Genomic DNA, 18826 nt, shown 5'->3' with positions numbered 1-18826 from the left:
TGCAGCCACCCCGCTGCTCCGTGTGCTCCCGCACACTCTGCAGCCACTCTGCTGCCCGTGCAACCTCGCACGCTCCGCTAGCCCTCCACTAGCCCCGTGCAACCCGCACGGTCCCGCTAGCCACTCTGCTAGCCCCGTGCAACCTCGCACGCCCTGTGCGCCCCGCACACTCCGCTCTCTCTCCGCACACCGCTAGCTGGCGGTGTGCCAAGCCCTATCAACCTCGCGGCTGATGGCACGGCGGCCACCCAACGTGGTCTCGCCTCTTCACTCCCTCGACTCCCCAGATCTCTTCCGGGCTCCCTCCTATAACCTCTCCCCCACGTGACCCTGGCTCCTCCCTCTCGGATCGTCACATCCGGCCTTCCCATTTACGCTCGCATTACATCTGCAGTGCGCTACTCCACCCTCCCAGGCCCGCTCATTGCCCAGCTCAAGTACTGGGTCATACCAGCGTGTGTTAGTCTCACAGTCCACTCGTTGGAAATGTTGTACCTTCACTCCTCCCACCATCACCCCGCACCCCCAGCCCGTCCATTGCTTCTCCTCCCTGGCTCCTCCCCCCCCCCCTCTTGCCGTATATAATATCTTGTTACAAACGGCTCTTGTCCACTACAGTAATTTTATTTCTTGCTGTGGTTTTCCCACCTGATGACTTAGCTTGTGTTGCTTCCAAAACGTCGTGATTTCATTTATTTTTTATTATTAAAAACAAAAATTGTATAAAAAGTTTACTTTACTTTTATTGTATTTTATACCTACGCGACTTTACCGAAAGAACCAAAGAGTATGTGTGCTGGAGTCATGGTCCAAATTTGCCACCTTTGAAAATTCCCCACAAATTACTCAATTGAGAAATATGCTGCAACATCACCCCCTTATAACACACTCATGCCTGGTCATGGGCAAATGGACATTTGTCGTTAGGAGTGCCCTTTAAATGTTTGACATGATACATGATGTAAATCATCTTCACATGTGTAGTGAGTCACTTCAGAGACACTAATAGTAGGAGGCATACACGTATATTCTACACTTTCCACAGTATAGGGGATAAGTATTTACGGGTCAGGACAACCGGCACACTGCTTGACCCAACACCGACGAGGAGGTGAAGACGGGGGCAAAGACTTGTGAAGACGACGAGTTCCATTCCTAAACCACAGCAGCCTCGACCCAGCGTCGTGGCCTCCCTCCCCAGCGGGGCCTGGCACCGCCCTCGGCCACGTCCCCTTCTGGAACCTACCAGAAGGTTCTGGCCTCTGCCCCACGTGTCCTCTCTGTCACCTTTACCCTACATCCGTGCCTATCACATGCCCTACTGGCAAACCGGCCGCTGTATCCTCAAATGCCCTTCACTGCCAGCAACCGGCGCTACTCGCTCCAGGGCACACTTCACCTGCCCTGCTGGTAGACTAGGCTATTACACATACGATCCTGCTCTCTACCAATAACCAGCGCTATACGCCGTAGTGACCCATTCTATGTCACTAAACATGTAAAGTGTTCTGAGACTTCTCTGGAATGAAGGGTGCTCTATGAAAAGCAGCCTTATTATTGTTATTATTATTATTAAATACTAATTGCAGAGTATCATGTGCCAACCTGGTGCAGGAGCGCATACACAAAACTGCTACATACAATTCGCATTATAAGACTCAAACTAACAGAGACATGAAAACTGCAAGGGACGTTACAAATTTTATTGCCATCAACCAAGACCTCAAAAATCTTCTTTACTGCCGACTCAAGTCCGGATCCCCCTTTTGGTTTTCACGCTATCACCATTCTAGAATCTCAGTTAGATCACGAATGAACGCGGGTGAAAAGTGGAACAATGCGGATGTTCACCATAAACACCTCATTCGAGACCAAAATGTCTCACCTCCTGGTTTTGGCATTCCTCGAAGTTACCGGTGTAACCATCAACAGGCCGATGCACACATCTCAATTGATTAATTTAAAATTAAAGGCACAAGTCACAATGTTGCGACTGTGGCCATGCAATCCAAACCACGGACCATGTAGTAAACCACTGTCATCTGTGCTCCTTCAAAGAAGGAATAGCAAAACTACGCAAACTCTCTCTCCTGAAGCCCTCTCGTGGCTTTCAGACCTCGAGAATTAACATTCAGCTCCTTAACATATGAACCTTATGGCGAGACCCCGGGGGTCCGAATAAACGCAAGTAAAAATCGTAAATAATGTATATATTTTTGGCGACTCCATCCCACCACGCACATAATCGCCGCGACCCACCTGGTGTGGATCTTTCTGTTGTCATGTCGTCCAAGGGGAGTGAGGACGAATGCGCAGAAGAGCTGAACAAGCAAATGCAAAAAGTCCTATCCAAAGCTGCTCAAATTTCCTACACGACTTAAGTCCTTTATTTGTCATAACGGTATGCATATTACAGTGGAACTGCTCTCTTACCTTCATTAATATTTGTGACCTACAATATCTGTAGCCAGGATCAATCGATGACAATCCTATTACCTGCAGATATTTAACAGATGAGATGCGTTGCACCGTTAATTCCTCCTATTTGATAATACTTCTCTTGTTCGTATGCATCTGTGCAGATAGGTTTTTTTTTCGGTTAAGCCATAGTCCCCATATCAATGCGGATAAGAGGAGCGGCGACCGACTACTCTGTAGAGTAACATTGGTATAAATGCTTGTTACAATATGAACAGCGCATTGAAAACGCGTACTATTTTATGTACTGTTTACAAAGTGTGGTCACAAATCCACACTGAAAAACACGATTAGTGATAGAGTGTATTAAATAGAGGTACTGCAGGAAAGTAGTTTTCAGTTTAAAAGGCATAGTTTAACAAGACAACACTTTCCACCATCCTTTAAACCCATTGGTGAAAAGGAGCAAAGTTTTTGTTTACATACTCTTTGGATCTTTCGGTAAAGTAACGTAGGTATAAATAAAATAAAATAAAACAAATCACGACGTTTCGATCGCAACACAAGCGATTTTCATCAGGTGGGACAACCACAGCAAGAAAATGCTGAAGTCGGCGTGAGAGCTGCCGTGGCAAGAGTTTATATAGGTAAGAGAGGGGGGAGGAGGCAAGGGGGGAGAGAGAGAGAGGGGGGTAGGGTAGGGGGAGGGGCCGCGTGAGCGCTAGGGGAAGAGGACGTGAGGCTGGGGGGGGGGGAGTGGGCGGGGCTAGTAGTGGGAAGGTGGTGGAAGAACAGATAGAGGACGTGAGGCTGGGGGGGGGGTGATCGAAAAACCCAAAGAGTATGGATTTTTGTTTACATTATAATAGAATGTATATGCGAGAGCCGTGGGCTTATAGGGGTCCCGCAATACGGTTCATATTTCCATGTGCAAGAATATAGTATAATGATTAAATACTAATCAGCTCTAATGTGTGGTTCTTGTCCTCAGCTTGTTGCAGGAGAGGGACTTAGCATTCTGAAAAAGGAGAAACTTCTTAAGTTGTTCCCAAATGCGAAGGATCTCTTGGCTTTCAGCCTCACAATAAAAACAACTGTACTATCATCTCAAGGTGCGTACAATACTGTTGTTATTGTCATCATTGTAAAAATATTTTTTGATTGAGTAGCAGTAGTTTGAGTGCATGGGCTGCCATCAGAAGTGTGTAAATACAGTCATGGCTCAAGACAGTCCTTTTGTCCTCCAAGGTTGGTAAAATTCATATAAATTTGTGGTAAATCGTCAGTGGTTTTCTTACGAGTTAACTTTCATTTGTAACAATTGTGTTATATTACTGCTATGAATTGTCACCAACTTGAAATCTCTCATTGCGTGGGAGGGTGGTGCATTGGTCACTCGTGCCTCACAACAAGAAGGTCTCGGGTTCAGGTTCTATTCCTGACGCCGCCCTTGTGTAGGGATTCTATGTTCTACCCCTGTTATGAATACGTTTCCTCCAGGTTCCCCGTGATCCTCTTTCGTAGCTAAAAAACACACTGTTCAAATGCTGAAAGGTACTTGCAAATCACTCAATTGGGATTACACGTAATAGCAACGACCCTGACTGAAAAGACTTGGCAGAACCCTCCTGAAAATGAGTTGAGATGCATTAAGATTTTCTTGGGTAAACATGCATAATAATAAAAAAAAAATGTGCCCAAATACCACCACTTTGTGTTGGCATGTATATGTGCATTTAATGTATTGCACATTATATATCATTAACCTAGTGGCCAATAGTCCTTCTAAACTTGTTTATTCAAAAGCATGTGTTCAAGTAAGCAAACTCTGAACCAGTATTTGACAGAGCTTCTACATTTTTATTGTGACACAATTATCAGGGTTAACATTACGGGGCAATTTCCATGTTCTCGATTTCTCTTGTTATTGTATTGGATCCAGATCCGTATAGATACTTGCTTGGATCTGGTTGACCAAGTCAGTCACCAATGCCATTTACTTGTTTGTGGTAGAGCACCCTTTACCCTGGGGCATCTCAGGGTGCTCTACGTGCAATAAGCAACTTACATCACATCTAGCCTCAAATATTTGTAAGAGCAGCTGTCCCTGTGCGCACACGGTGACTGTACCTGCAAGCAGGCATTAGTCTGGCAGTAGGGAGAGATGATTGCCTAATGTCATCCCAATTCAGGAATTTGTGAGTAATTTTTTAAATTTGGACAATGATGTTAACACACAATGGCCAACTCATTTTGAATGATGTCAGGGGATCTTTCACATTCACTGTGAAACATAGTATTTTTTATAGTTCATACATACTGAAGTAATAACCAGGGAGGCCTGCCGGATTAGACCGCAGCCTTTTCAAAAAGCGGCGAACGTGTTAGCTCTGGGCCATGTCACCATGTTTTGAGTTTATCTGTCCATCCCATAGTTAATCTGAATGCACAAGCAGTAATTACATATGTCTTCAACTTTAGCTGCAGAGACCGAAGAAGCCGAACTTGTTGGAATCAAAATTGTGGAATCTCGCTATCAAATCACCGCAACGAAGACATCACGATATTTCAAGCCCGAATTGCCGTACTTCATACAGGTACGATGTGACACACACACAGGCTGTAGCAAGAGCGATATAATGAGTGTAGTACATATGGGGTTTCTCTACTGACACATGCAACCAGGGGCACTGTTTCACTTCCTGGCCGTGATCTCACTGAAACAATAGGTTTGGTGAAAGAACTCAGAACCTTGAGATGATGGTACTTAGCGTTGTGTTCTTCTCCATTCGTCACTGCATCTTGCAAAGAGAGATATGTGAGCTAGCGATGTGACTCTGGTGGTACTTTTGTTTGTGTGCACAACAGAGGTCAGGGTTCCACGCGATACCCATGGACACAACCGCTACAGTGGAGCCACTAGCAACGTCCCAGATTATAAGTGCCTGCGAATTTATTGATCAGAAAGAGCCTTGTGCGCTCTCTCATCACCTTACAATAACTGATATTTTTTAGCAAACCATATCTCCCATATGCATTGCAAATAAATATCCATTATCACAATCAGCTCACCGATCAATTATACATCAACCAAATTACCCATGAATTTCCATATATGCATTGCAAATGAAGCAATAATTATGAATTAACAATTAGTTATTGATTTTGAATTACCAATGTATTATTCATTATGAGGTAGCGGGTAGTTTGTGATAAACTACCTCAGGGCGTGACGACCCTGCCTTACGTGCGTCCCAGGCACAGCTGGCCCGGCTGTCAGTACCTGGTAAGGGCCCCTCCCAGGGTTACACAGTTTTCTCACTGCCTTGTGAGTGTCTCGGGAGAGTCAATGGATAAGGGAGTAAACCCCGACAGAAAATCAGGAGTGGGGCCCTTCAGGCAGTTTTGTGACGCTCTGCGGCACATTCCCGGCAGCCCCTGTAGCCAAAGTGGTACCAAACGTCATGCTACGCACTCCTTTGGACATCACCAGCAAGGCCGAGGTGGGGATCCTGATGCATGGGCAACCCAGGATTTCCAGAATAACCTGCCCGGGCTTTGCGCCAACAAGAGGTGCAAACATGAGGATAGGACACTCCTCAGCCACCTAATCTTGGCCAAGAAACACGGATGGCAGCAGTCACGGGTTATAAGCTCATTTTAGATTGGTGTAAAAAATGGTTTGAGGAACACCTGGCTATATTGGAACCCATCCTCCAAGCTAAGCGCATGGCGCTCCTGAAGTACAAGCAAGTCCCAAGTACAGGATCATTAAGGGCTCTGAAAGCTGCCCACAGTGCAGCTCAAACGACCGCCAGACGCTGTGCCAACAACTACTGGATACAACTCAGCAGTAGGATCCAATTCGCCTCTGACAAATGGCAATATCCGTGCCATGTATGAAGGCATCAAGACAGCCTTTGATCCATACATCAGAAGGACTGCCCCCCTTAAATCCAGCACAGGGGCCATCATCAATGATAAACAAGAACAAATGGCCAGGTGGGTAGAACACTACTCAAAGCTCTACTCACGAGACAACGGTGTGTCGGAAGCTGCCCTTGCTGCTGTAAAGCGCTTACCAATCATACACGAACTGGACAATGTTCCAACCTTGAAGGAACTGGACAACGCCATCAACTCACTAGCCAGCGGCAAGTCCCCGGGACAGGACAGCATCACACCTGAGGTACTGAAATGTGTGAAACCTGCCGTCCTCACAAAACTCCATGAACTTATCTGCCAGTGCTGGGGAGAAGGAGCAATGCCTCAAGACATGAGAGACTCCAACATGATCACCCTATATAAAAAAACAAGGGTGACCGTGGGGACTGCAATAACTACTGTGGCATCTTCCTGCTGAGCATCATGGGGAAAACCTTTGCCCGTGTGGTCCTCAGCAGATTACAGATACTAGCTGAGAGGACGTATCCTGAGGCTCAGTGTGGCTTCAGAGCAGGAAGGTCCACAATTGACATTCTCTTTTCCGTGTGTCAGCTACAGGAGAAATGTCGAGAACAGAGAATGCCCCTGTACTTGGCATTCATTGATCTTACAAAAGCCTTTGACCTCATCAGTAGGGGAGGCTTCTTCAAACTCCTCAAAGTGATGGGCTGCCCACCGAAGCTGCTGGCAGTCATCTCCTTTTTCCATGACAAATGAAAAGAACAATACAGCACAGCGGCACCACCTCAGAGGAATTTACCATACTCAGCGGTGTAAAGCAGGGGTGCGTGCTTGCCCCAACACTGTTTGAAATATTTTTCTCACTTATGCTCACCCATGCCTTTGGGACAGCAGAAGAGGGAGTATTTCTCCATACAAGATCTGATGGCAAAATCTTCAATCTTGGCCGTCTCAGATCCAAAACCAAAGTCCGCAAAGTCATCATCAGAGACCTTCTATTTGCTGATTATGCCGCGCTGACAGCTCACACAGAACAAGGTCTGCAGACACTCATCGGCCACCTTGACAATGCATGCAACAGCTTTGGCCTGACAATCAGTCTGAAAAAGACCAATGTCATGGGCCAGGATGTCAGAGACACCCCTTCCATGAACATTTGCAGCTTCACCCTGGAATTCGTTCAGGACTCCACCTACTTGGGTTCCACCATCACCTGCAATTTGTCCCCTGTCACAGAGATTGACAAGCGCATTGGGAAGGCGTCCACAGCTATGTTCAGGTTTACGAAAAGAGTGTGGGAGAACAAATCTCTTACGCTCAACACCAAAGTACAGGTGTATCGGGCCTGCATCCTTAGCACCCTCCTCTATAGGTCTGAGTCCTGGACAACATACGCCCATCAAGAACATCGACTAAACACATTCCACCTCTGATGTCTCAGGCGCATCCTCGGTATCAGATGGCAAGATCGCATTCCCAACACCTCAGTCCTCAACTTGGCCAACATTCCCAGCATGTACTCTCTACTCAGTCATAGGCGCCTTAAATGGCTTGGACACATGCGCCGCATGCAGGGTAGCAGAATACCCAAAGATGTCTTGTACGGCGAGCTGGCATCAGGCACACAGGTCACTGGTCGCTCAGTCCTGTGCTTCAAAGATGTCTGTAAACGGGACATGAAGAGCTGCGACATCAACCCAAATGACTGGGAGAAAACTGCCAGCGACCGACTCAGCTGGCAGCAGGCTGTGAAAACAGGCCTCAGGGGAGGCGAGGAGAAAAGACAGTGCTTCGCAGACCAAGAGGGAGCGACGTAAAGAAAAAGGAACAAACACCTCTGGAGCTGCCACCGCATTCACTTACAATTGCTGTGGCAAGGATTGCCACTCAAGGATTGGCCTACTAAGTCATTCTAGGCGCTGCAAAACCTACAACTGACCTCGTAAGGCGCAAAATAATTGTCTCTCAAGACACACAGTCCTATGGATTTATTATGAATTACCACCACGTTACTAACAATACTTTACAATGAATTATAATAAATGATTGGCCTACTAAGTCATTCTAGGCGCTGCAAAACCTACAACTGACCTCGTAAGGCGCAAAATAATTATCTCTCAAGACACACAGTCCTATGGATGTATTATGAATTACCACCACGTTACTAACAATACTTTACAATGAATTATAATAAATGATCCCTGAATTACAAATACTTAATTGTACACTAACTATTATTACATTATATTATTAATTATTTATAAATTAACAATGAATAATTAAGTATCAATACATTCATACTCTTAGTTCTTTCGGTAAAGTCACGTAGGTAAAAAATGAAATTAAAATTAATAAAAATAAAACAATAAAATCACGACGTTTCGGAGGCAACACAAGTCTTCGACATCAGGTGGGACCGTCACAGCCAGATTTGCTGCATCAAGATGATGCAGCAAATCTGGCTGTGACGGTCACCCATCACCAATTTGACGGAGACTTGTGTTGCCTCCGAAACGTCGTGATTTTATTGTTTTCTTTTTCGATTTAAAGCTTTCGTGACTGCAGAGATTCATCTTCTTGGTTCTTTCGGTAAAGTCACGTAGAAGGGAAGTAATAAAATAATAAAAATAAAACATAATAAAATAAAATAATTCTCACGACGTTTCGGCTACAACGCAAGCAGCCGTCTTCAGGTGAAGAATGAGACACTACCAAGCTAGGAGCTTATATATAAGCTGGGTTGGAGGTGGAAGAGCGCCTTAACAAAAAGAATGTGCATATGAAGAGGAATTTAGCATATTCATGGGAAATGCGTAGGAGGTGGGCGGGGGGGTTTCAAAGTCATATTATGCCCATGCATTATGCAGGATCAGCAGCACCAAGGGGGGGTTGCAGGGAGTAGCATTAACAAAGGAAAGGAATGTTAATGATATGTAGCTGCAGTTACTAAACAACCACGTAGAAAACTAAAGTATAAACTACATAAAAAACTAAAGTATAAACTGCATAGCACCATCAGTATACTTACTATACTCTACAATAAGCTAAAGCTAATAAGCTAAAGTATAAACTGCATAGCACCATCAGTATACTTACTATACTCTACAATAAGCTGAGTTACTAACAGCAAGTAATACATTACAATTCTACGTCGATGGAAGCATATTATATAATTTTTACGACGTAGAATTGTAATGTATTACTTGCTGCTAGTAACTCAGCTTATTGTAGAGTATAGTAAGTATACTGATGGTGCTATGCAGTTTATACTTTAGTTTTTTATGTAGTTTATACTTTAGTTTTCTACGTGGTTGTTTAGTAACTGCAGCTACATATCATTAACATTCCTTTCCTTTGTTAATGCTACTCCCTGCAATCCCCCCTTGGTGCTGCTGATCCTGCATAATGCATGGGCATAATATGACTTTGAAACCCCCCCGCCCACCTCCTACGCATTTCCCATGAATATGCTAAATTCCTCTTCATATGCACATTCTTTTTGTTAAGGCGCTCTTCCACCTCCAACCCAGCTTATATATAAGCTCCTAGCTTGGTAGTGTCTCATTCTTCACCTGAAGACGGCTGCTTGCGTTGTAGCCGAAACGTCGTGAGAATTATTTTATTTTATTATGTTTTATTTTTATTATTTTATTACTTCCCTTCTACGTGACTTTACCGAAAGAACCAAGAAGATGTTTTCTTTTTATTAATTTTAATTTCATTTTTTACCTACGTGACTTTACCGAAAGAACTAAGAGTATGAATCCTTGCAGTCACTAAAGCTTCAAATCTAGTATCAATACATTATCAAATTCGTACCATTAAAAAAGCTAACTACTTTTATTAAATGGTTTCTAACACATAGGATTAAGAGTGGATTCCTCCCACATGTAAGCACGCATGCAGTCAGTGGCTGATAACACCTTGATTTACAGAGCAAGCACTGCTCTGCTGTGTAAATCAAACTTGCTCGATCTCCATGGCACACCGAACCAACGTATCACTCTGGGCCCGGTTGGGTGAGAATGTAGTGCAGCTGAGAGATGATTGACAATCCCGTACTCATCGTTATCTTGTTAAGAACAAATAAATCAAGTGGCACTGTCCAAAACGTAACAAGAATGTGGCCAAATGCATGAGTGTATTTTGTCTGTGTCTCCGTGTCCGTGTGAGTGCCTCTGTCTCTTTGTGTGTCTTCGTATTACTTTGTGTCTGCGTGTGTCTCCGTGTCTCTGTGTGTATCTCCGTTTCTAAGTGTGTGTCGCTGTTTCTGTATGTCTATATACCCAACTTGCGCATGTGTGGCTGAGGGATGGTGGCTGATGGTTGTCGTCAGGGGTACCTTTACCGCCTTCGGCTTTGTCTAACCAAAGATTGACTCCAAGGTGGGGTGGGGACGGGGGGGTGGAGCTAGTTTCCCTGAGTACAGGACCCACGGACAAGTTACTACCAGCTTGGGTCAGCTGGACCAAGAGCTAGTCAGAGGCCACGCCTCTTCAGTTGACAGCCCAATTCAGGAAGTCACCCATCACCAATTTGACAATACCACAATAAAGTTGATGCCCCGTGGGTGGTGGTGCCCCTTTGTTCAGAAAGTTAAGATTACCACACTTCCAGCACATATTTGCACATGAAAGAAGCAGATAATATTAATTCCCACGGGAACAAATATTAATACAAAATATTAATTCCCCCTATTGTTGAATGTGTGCACCCTCTGTTTTGGCAACAAAGGCATATTTATATACATATGTAGGACTCGTACTGACGCGACAGCTTCTTTGTCTTTCTTGGTTCTTTATTAACTCATATAGTTCCACTTCTCCTCCATCGACATCACGCAATGTCCCTCCGTACACTTCAACTCACAACTCCCCATCAACATCACTCAATGTCCCTCCGTTCGCTCGCTCCGCTCCGCTGGCTTCGCTCGCTCTCCATCTGCTCCTCCAGCGATCCTCCTCTCTGCTCTCTCCACCAAGGTCCGTTACTTTGCTGCTATCCTACGCTGTACTCGCTCCATCCATTGCTACTCTATACTGTATCCTCTCTGTCCACTGCTACCGTACACTGTATTCTCTCTGTCCACTGCTACCTTACACTGCACTCTTTCTATCCATTGCTACCCTATGCTATACTCACTCTACCCGCTGCTCCGTCTCTCCATCCGTTCGTCACTGGTCCCAGGCACCAACTCCCGTTTCGCTCCATGCTCTCCGCCTTTATCCCTGAAACAATTCCCCTTAATTAATTGGATCATCCCCCACTTCGCCACTCGCCCCCAGCCCCCAGTGCCACGTGGCGTTGTTGTTGTAGACACAGTGGCGCCAATTCCAGACACCAATACCTTTCGTCCAATCACCGGGCTGCGTCCTCAATTACCCCCGGCCACCTGCAGCCCCCTTTAACTATCGCGCCCCTAACAGACGTTCCTAATTGTGTATCAATAGGCAGCACGTTTTCCCTTCCGTACATAAGGAAAAATGGTGAAAATCCTCTGGAAGCGTGCGAGCCATCTTATAAGCTGCGAGTATGCTCGGCACGTGTAAATCCCAATCGGCATGTTTGGCATTCACAGTCTGGCAGAGCATGACAGTCAAGGTTCGATTCAGATGCTCGATCATCCCATCAGTCTGAGGGTGGTACGACGACGTCCTGATTTTCTTTGTGCCAAAAGCGTCACAAACGTTGCATAGCAATTTAGAAGAGAAACTTCGACCTTGGTCCATAAGCAGTTGTTCCGGAGCACCCTTGTCCATAACATAGCCATTTAAAAATGCATCAGCAATGGAGGTCGCCAATTGGTCAGGCAAAGGCCAAGCAATCGGCCACCAAGAGAAATATTCCACTCTCACCAAAAGGTATTTGTTACCCCTGGGAGTGATCGGAAAGGGGCCCGGGACGTCGAGTGCCACCAAATAATTGATGCGCATGACCAAAATAGATTGCAGCGGTGGAAGGCACCTCAGGCACGGCGGTTTCCGCCGAGCGTACTCATGGCAGGAACGAATAAGTTTAGAGACATCGGCCGTCATACCGGGCCAATAATAATCCCGTTGCAACGTCAGCAAGGATTTCTGATCATCAAGGTGCAACAACTTTTCACCATGCAACACGCGAACCAAGCCATCATGGAAAGCAACGGGAACCACAATCCGCCATCGGTCCACTATATCATCCCTCCACATCAAAAGGCCATCATGAAAAGCCAATCGACCTCCTTCCACTGACACAGAAAACTCATGCACATGTTCTGCCTGACTTGGCAAAGTCCCTAAGGAGTCATCCAGCAGCTGCTCGCGCACTCAGATGGAGCGCGGTAGCTGCAAGACGTTGTCGGCTAGCACATCCTCACTATGCAAGGGCGAATCGTTCACCGCGGACATGACGGTTCTCGGTCGCGATGCGACAGGCGAGCAACTACTCATCCCGAGTCACATGCGGCAGTCGTGACAGCGCATCCGCGTTGCAATGCCGGGAACCCTTACGATAAATAACATCAAACGAGAACTCCTGTAATATCTCGAGCCAACGAGACAGCTGGCCGGCTCGCTGCTCAACCTTCAATGAGTATTGGAGATCCGCATTATCAGTGCGGACAATGAATTTCCTGCCATAAAGGTAAGGCCTGTACTGTCGCACAAAATAAACAATAGCCAAAAGTTCCCTCCTAGTGACGCAATAACGACTTTCCGCAGGGGACAGGACACGGCTGCCTTACGCGACCACCTTCTTCACACCATTTTTCGATTGAGATAAGATGGTGCCAATGCCCGTATCGCTGGCATCGGAGTCGAGGATAAACGGCAATGAAAAATCGTGATATTGGAGCGTAGGCGCATTGGACAAGCGAGCGCGAAGTGCCACGAACGCCGCTTCCTCATCAGGACCCCATTTGAATCTTTGATTTTTGGCAGTCAGCGCGTACAAGGGCTTAGCGACCATAGCAAAATTCGGCACAAACCGCCGGTAATATGACGGCGAAGCCAACAAAACTGCGTACATCACCAACACACGTCGGGGTAGGCCAGTCACGAACACAAGCAGTTTTCATCGGATCCGTGACGATTCTGTTGGAACTAACCACATTACCCAAAAACATACCGAAATTTGCAGTGAATTACATTTTTTCGGTTTAAATTTCAGGTTAGCAAAACGCATCCTCTCAAAAACGGAGCACAGACATATGAGGTGTTCATCGATCGTACGACTAAACACAATCGCATCATCTAAATAAAACAGGTCCCTGCGGGGTGGGCTGGTTGGAACGAATAACCAAAGAATATAAACATAATGTATTATTACACTTGTTTAGCCAGGAAAGCCCCACTGAGTCTAAAGGTTTTTGTAGGGTCCTGCCAAGTGTTTGCAGTATGGGGCGATGTTGCTACACCGAATCGGACGATACGAAGGGAGAGTGTGAGGCCTAATTCTAGGCTTTAGGCCTAGCTGTAGGCTTTAGGCCGCTGTGAGTTATTTTTTTAATTTAAATGTTTTAATTATTAATGTATAATTTAAATGTTTTAATTATTAATGTAAAAGCTTTAAATGTAAATGTTTCTATTTTAAAACATCAGGGAATGTAAAATTGTTAAACATTAACTCCCTTTCACACACGCGGGGGTACGATACGAAGGGAGACTTTGAGGCCTAGTTCTAGGCTTTAGGCCTAGCTGTAGGCTTTAGGCCGATGTGAGTTATTTTTTAATTTCAAAGTTTTAATTAAAAGCTATCTCAGGGAATTATAAGGGAATGTTACACTTGTTTAGCCAGGAAAGCCTCATTAATTTAAATGTTTTAATTAAAAGCTATCTGAGGGAATTGTAAGGGAATGTTACACTTGTTCAGCCAGGAAAGCGTCACTGAGTCTAAAGGTTTTTGTAGGGTCATGCCAAGTGTTTGCAGTAGGGGGCGATACTGCTACACAGTCAGACGGACGGTCGGACGGACGGACAGACGATATAATCTATTGTAGGCTGGTCCACTTCGTTCCTACCAGTATAAGGCACGTGTCCCACTGCAAGCCAGTTAACACAAGCTCCATCAACCGTTGGAAGATAGCTGGAGCCGAATTCAAGCCCATTGGAAGGCAATTAAACTGAAAGAGTCCCCGAGGCATGCGTAAGGCGTTTTTTGGCTTCGACGAGTCATCCAGGGGTAGTTACCAAAATCCGGAAGACAAATCGAGAGTGGAGAAATACCGCACCCCGGACAATCCATCAAGGGAGTCATCCGTACGTGAGAGCGGATACGCTTCGGCCACCGAAACTTTATTCAATTTGTGAAAATCCACGCAAAATCTGAGGTTCCCGTCTTTATTTTTAACAAGCACAGCCGGCGCGCCCCAAGGACTATTAGATGACGAACAACATGTCACTGACAGTGCACTGCACGCGTTTCTTCTCCCCTGTGCTCAATCGGTGCGAATTTTGACGAATAGGGCTGGCCTCACCCTTATTAATGTGGTGAGACAAAAGGGACGTGCGTCCCAATTCGAAATCGTTTTTTCTGCAGATGTCCAAAAATCACGCAAAAGCACACGCAACTTATTCCGTTGTTCGGAAGACAATGTTGAATTTTCCTGACATAACTCCACAATCCATCCATCGTCCGAACCAGGGGAAGAATGAGTCGCCCCTACAAATCGACGCAGCTCAACCTCATCGCATTCCATAAAGGCGGTGGTGGCATGAGCCAAACACAACCTCATCTGGACCCCCGTTAAGAACCTGCAGAAACGGGGCCTGTTCGGAACGAATGATTGTCTGCACGCCGACAGCTGCCGAATTATCGCACCCACACCCTTCATGATAACGCAGCAGCACCAACATTTGGGAACCCGGCGGAATCTCAACTGTGACATCGACCAGTACCTGTACAATGGCGCACCAAGGTGAACGTCCCAGCGGCGACGGTAGAAAAAACTATTTACGACCCGAGGGCATTTACAAACAGCCCTGATCCACTATGATTTTTACAGGCATCCTCCCAAGGAAATCAGTACCCAACAAGCATGGTACGGCCTGGAAATCAGAACCAGCCCCGACGCAGCGACATCCCCGATCACAATGTGAGCATCCACCTGACCGAATGATGCCCATGCTACCCCCATTAGCAGCAACACAAGCGTCAAAGGCCGGATGAACATGCGAGACGGAAATCAATAGTAACTGAAAGATTACGTCAAAAATGATTGTAGCGGAAGCCCCCGTGTCCACTAAGACGCAAACATCTACGCCCTGAATGGATCCAGGCACCGCCGAGGATCCCGCAGCCACTGCGACCACGCGACGTGCCAATTTTTTCCATTGGGTCACCGAAACAGGCCAACCAGGTCCCGAACGCAGAACGTCAACCCCGAATCGCGATGTGAACAACTGTGCCCCGTGTTATGAGATGCCTGAGGTGGTGAATTTGGCCGGGATGTCCGACGTGTACCTACTCGCCTGTGAGGGACAATGTTGATCCGTCGGAGAAGCAGCAGGAGCCGGAGCAGCAGGCGGAGTCGACGAATGAGTGTGACCCGGCAATTCCTCATGAAGTGGCCCAACCGGCCACACCTGAAGCAGGTCATGGGTGGCCACCGAGCACCCCAGTCTTCACGCTGACGTGGACCGCTGAACCTTTGGCGCCGTGAAGGGTCATCCCATCTCCGATCTCAACGAGGCACCGCAGCGGCGAGATCACCCTCAGAAGCCCCGTCCTCCGGAAGAATATCCACCACTTTAGTCAGCGACCAACCGTTGGGCTCCCCGTCCTGACTCGGGTCGCCCGTCCACGCAACCATCTGAGACCACCGCTGCAGGCTCTCATGCGCATGAAGACACTTGGCGGCCCACCGGGAAGTCTCCACATTGTGCCCACAAGTGGGTAAAACCACCTCCATGTCCCTCGCCAAAGCCAACATGCGGTCCATGACCAATGCGTTAAGGGCCTCTTGCTTAACATCGGAGTAGGCGGCCAAAGTCAGCGCCATCAGGGCACTTCGGTAAGCATTAACTTTCGTCGAGTGTCGGAAGGTGGTTCGTAGACCCCAGCCATCTCGGCAAACACGCTTTGTAACATCTTCTTCTCAGAGAGAATCGACCTGAACACCGCGAGAGCGTCGTCATCCAAGACAATCGGCAAAGCGACCAACGCCTCCTCCTCCGACCACTGCACAGACCGGAACGCCACCCGAAATCTCCAAGTGAAGGTGCTCCAATCGCCGCCGGCAGCGACAAATTCCTTGACGTGCGTAAGCCGTCGGGTGCGCTCGGCCCCGTTTCGTCCAGCAGGAGCAGCAGCCCCCGCAGTTAGCTCACCACGTGGCTCCCCCGAAATAGCGGGGCTCCGACCGCGCCCCAGCCACGCCACTCAAGATGGCGGCATCCTGCCGCGGGGTCTCCATAGCATGCGTAATGGCGGATGCCTCCCCAGTGCCCACAACGGCGGCCGTCGTTTCCGTAGGGGGACCCTTTGAGGCTCCAGACCCGAGCCTCTGCATGTCACCCCTCGGCAATACCTCCTACGGGCACCCCGACAACGTAGGCGACGAGTGACACCAGCTGAAGAAGCACCGCCCGCAGCGAATGCAGCTGCTCCTCAACCCTTCCCCAGCCATCTTCAACCCGTCATGGCGAAGAAGCCGCAGCCGCGCCGCCCGACTCTGGTGTGGCGACTTCACCAGCCATGGTTCCTGTGAACGGGACCACGGATCCCGGGGTTGGTAGGTTCTGGGTCACCGCCTCGTCATCGTCGGAAGACAGGTAGGTTCTTCTTATTGAGATTCTTGGACATTTTACTTTTCGTTGTATGTTTCTGTCTCTATAAGGACCACTTCTGATTCCAATGTAATGAACAACTTCCACACCAACTGTTGACTGGCGTCTTTTCTTTATTTATAGAATCTCTGCACGACACCGCACTCTCTCTCCGAGTAATTTTCTTCTCTCTCTCCTCCGTTGACGAGCCGTTTTCTATCCACCGTCGAGCACGCCTCCCTCTCTCTCCGATCCTGCCGCTGGCTGGCGGCGTGCCGGGAGAAGAGTCTGCTTCGTTGCGAGTTCGCCACATGGTTGCCGGCGAGGAGAGGTTGAGCGGTGATGCATTCTTGACCCGAGGCTTCCCACACCAACCTAGATTCCTCTCCTGCATCCCCTTATATCCCTCTCGGTGGAGAAAGCTCCACCCTCAGCCACGCCCCCTCGTGGAACCCTCTCGATGGTTCTTATATGTTCTCTGGAACTCCGCCCATTACCTTTGGGCCAGATGGGATCCCCGCTTTGGATTGGCTACCAGTTGCCCCCAGGTGGCGCTTGCTCATTACACAAATGCAAGCAATTGAGGAAAATAATTTACACAAGAATCCCCCTGTTATATGTTCATGATCAGAATATAGATTTATACTGAATGAGGAATCTGATGAGCTATAAAGCTCTTTCACAGACGTCTAGTAGGGGCGGGTAAGAACAGTACAATAACAAACAATACAAAAACACGATGAGTGCAAAGTACAGTAAAGGCAAACAAATCACCAAAAAACATGGAAATAAAACAAAGCCAACCCCATCCTACCAGGAAAAGCCCACTGACCTATTATTTTTCAGAAGCGACCTGGCCGCAAATGATAGCTCAACAAAGTGACTTATGAGGTGGAAATTTATAACAGAAAAATAATCTAAATCTCAATGCATGTTTTTAAATGTGGAGGGGGAAACCTGGAGGACCCGGAGAAAAAATCCACGTGATCATGGGAAGAACATGCACACTCCAAATATTTAAGTTGCCGCATTGTGCATTATTTCCTATATACAGTGCAGGAAAAAAGTATTTGATCCCCTGCTGATTTTGTACGTTTGCCCACTGACAAATAAATGATCAGTCTATAATTTTAATGGTAGGTTTATTTGAACAGTGACAAACAGAATAACAACAACAAAATCCAGAAAAACGCATGTCAAAAATGTTATAAATTGATTTGCATTTTAGTGAAGGAAATAAGTATTTGACCCCCTCTCAATAAGAAAGATTTCTGGATCCCAGGTGTATTTTATACAGGTAACGAGCTGAGATTAGGAGCACACTCTTAAAGGGAGTGCTCCTAATCTCAGCTTGTCACCTGTATAAAAGACACCTGTTCACAGAAGCAATCAATCAATCAGATTCCAAACTCTCCACCATGGCCAAGACCAAAGAGCTCTCCAAGGATGTCAGGGACAAGATTGTAGACCTACACAAGGCTGGAACGGACTACAAGACCATCGCCAAGCAGCTTGGTGAGGTGACAACAGTTGGTGCGATTATTCGCAAATGGAAGAAACACAAAAGAACTTTCAATCTCCCTCGGCCTGGGGTTCCATGCAAGATCTCACCTCGTGGAGTTGCAATGATCATGAGAACAGTGAGAAATCAGCCCAGAACTACACGGGAGGATCTTGTCAATGATCTCAAGGCAGCTGGGACCATAGTCACCAAGAAAACAGTTGGTAACACACTACGCCATGAAGGACTGAAATCCTGC

The 18826-nt window shown here is 46.9% G+C and overlaps 1 protein-coding gene across 2 annotated transcripts in view; it reads left to right on the top strand.

The window, feature by feature from the left end:
- Nucleotides 1-18826, top strand: part of LOC144721178 (complement C3) — a 239441-nt gene that overhangs the window by 63120 nt on the left and 157495 nt on the right. For both annotated transcript variants that reach the window (XM_078598569.1, XM_078598568.1), the window contains exons 9-10: nucleotides 3410-3530; nucleotides 4900-5015. In XM_078598569.1, the coding sequence (XP_078454695.1) occupies nucleotides 3410-3530; nucleotides 4900-5015 (237 nt within the window). The remainder of the gene's footprint in view (nucleotides 1-3409; nucleotides 3531-4899; nucleotides 5016-18826) is intronic.

The sequence above is a fragment of the Lampetra planeri genome, chromosome 11 (genome assembly GCF_965212315.1).
Source record: "Lampetra planeri chromosome 11, kcLamPlan1.2.h2, whole genome shotgun sequence".
Classification (NCBI taxonomy): Eukaryota; Metazoa; Chordata; class Hyperoartia; order Petromyzontiformes; family Petromyzontidae; genus Lampetra; species Lampetra planeri.
Note: the sequence above shows the minus strand (reverse complement) of the source record. Positions and strands in the feature narration are given on the sequence as shown.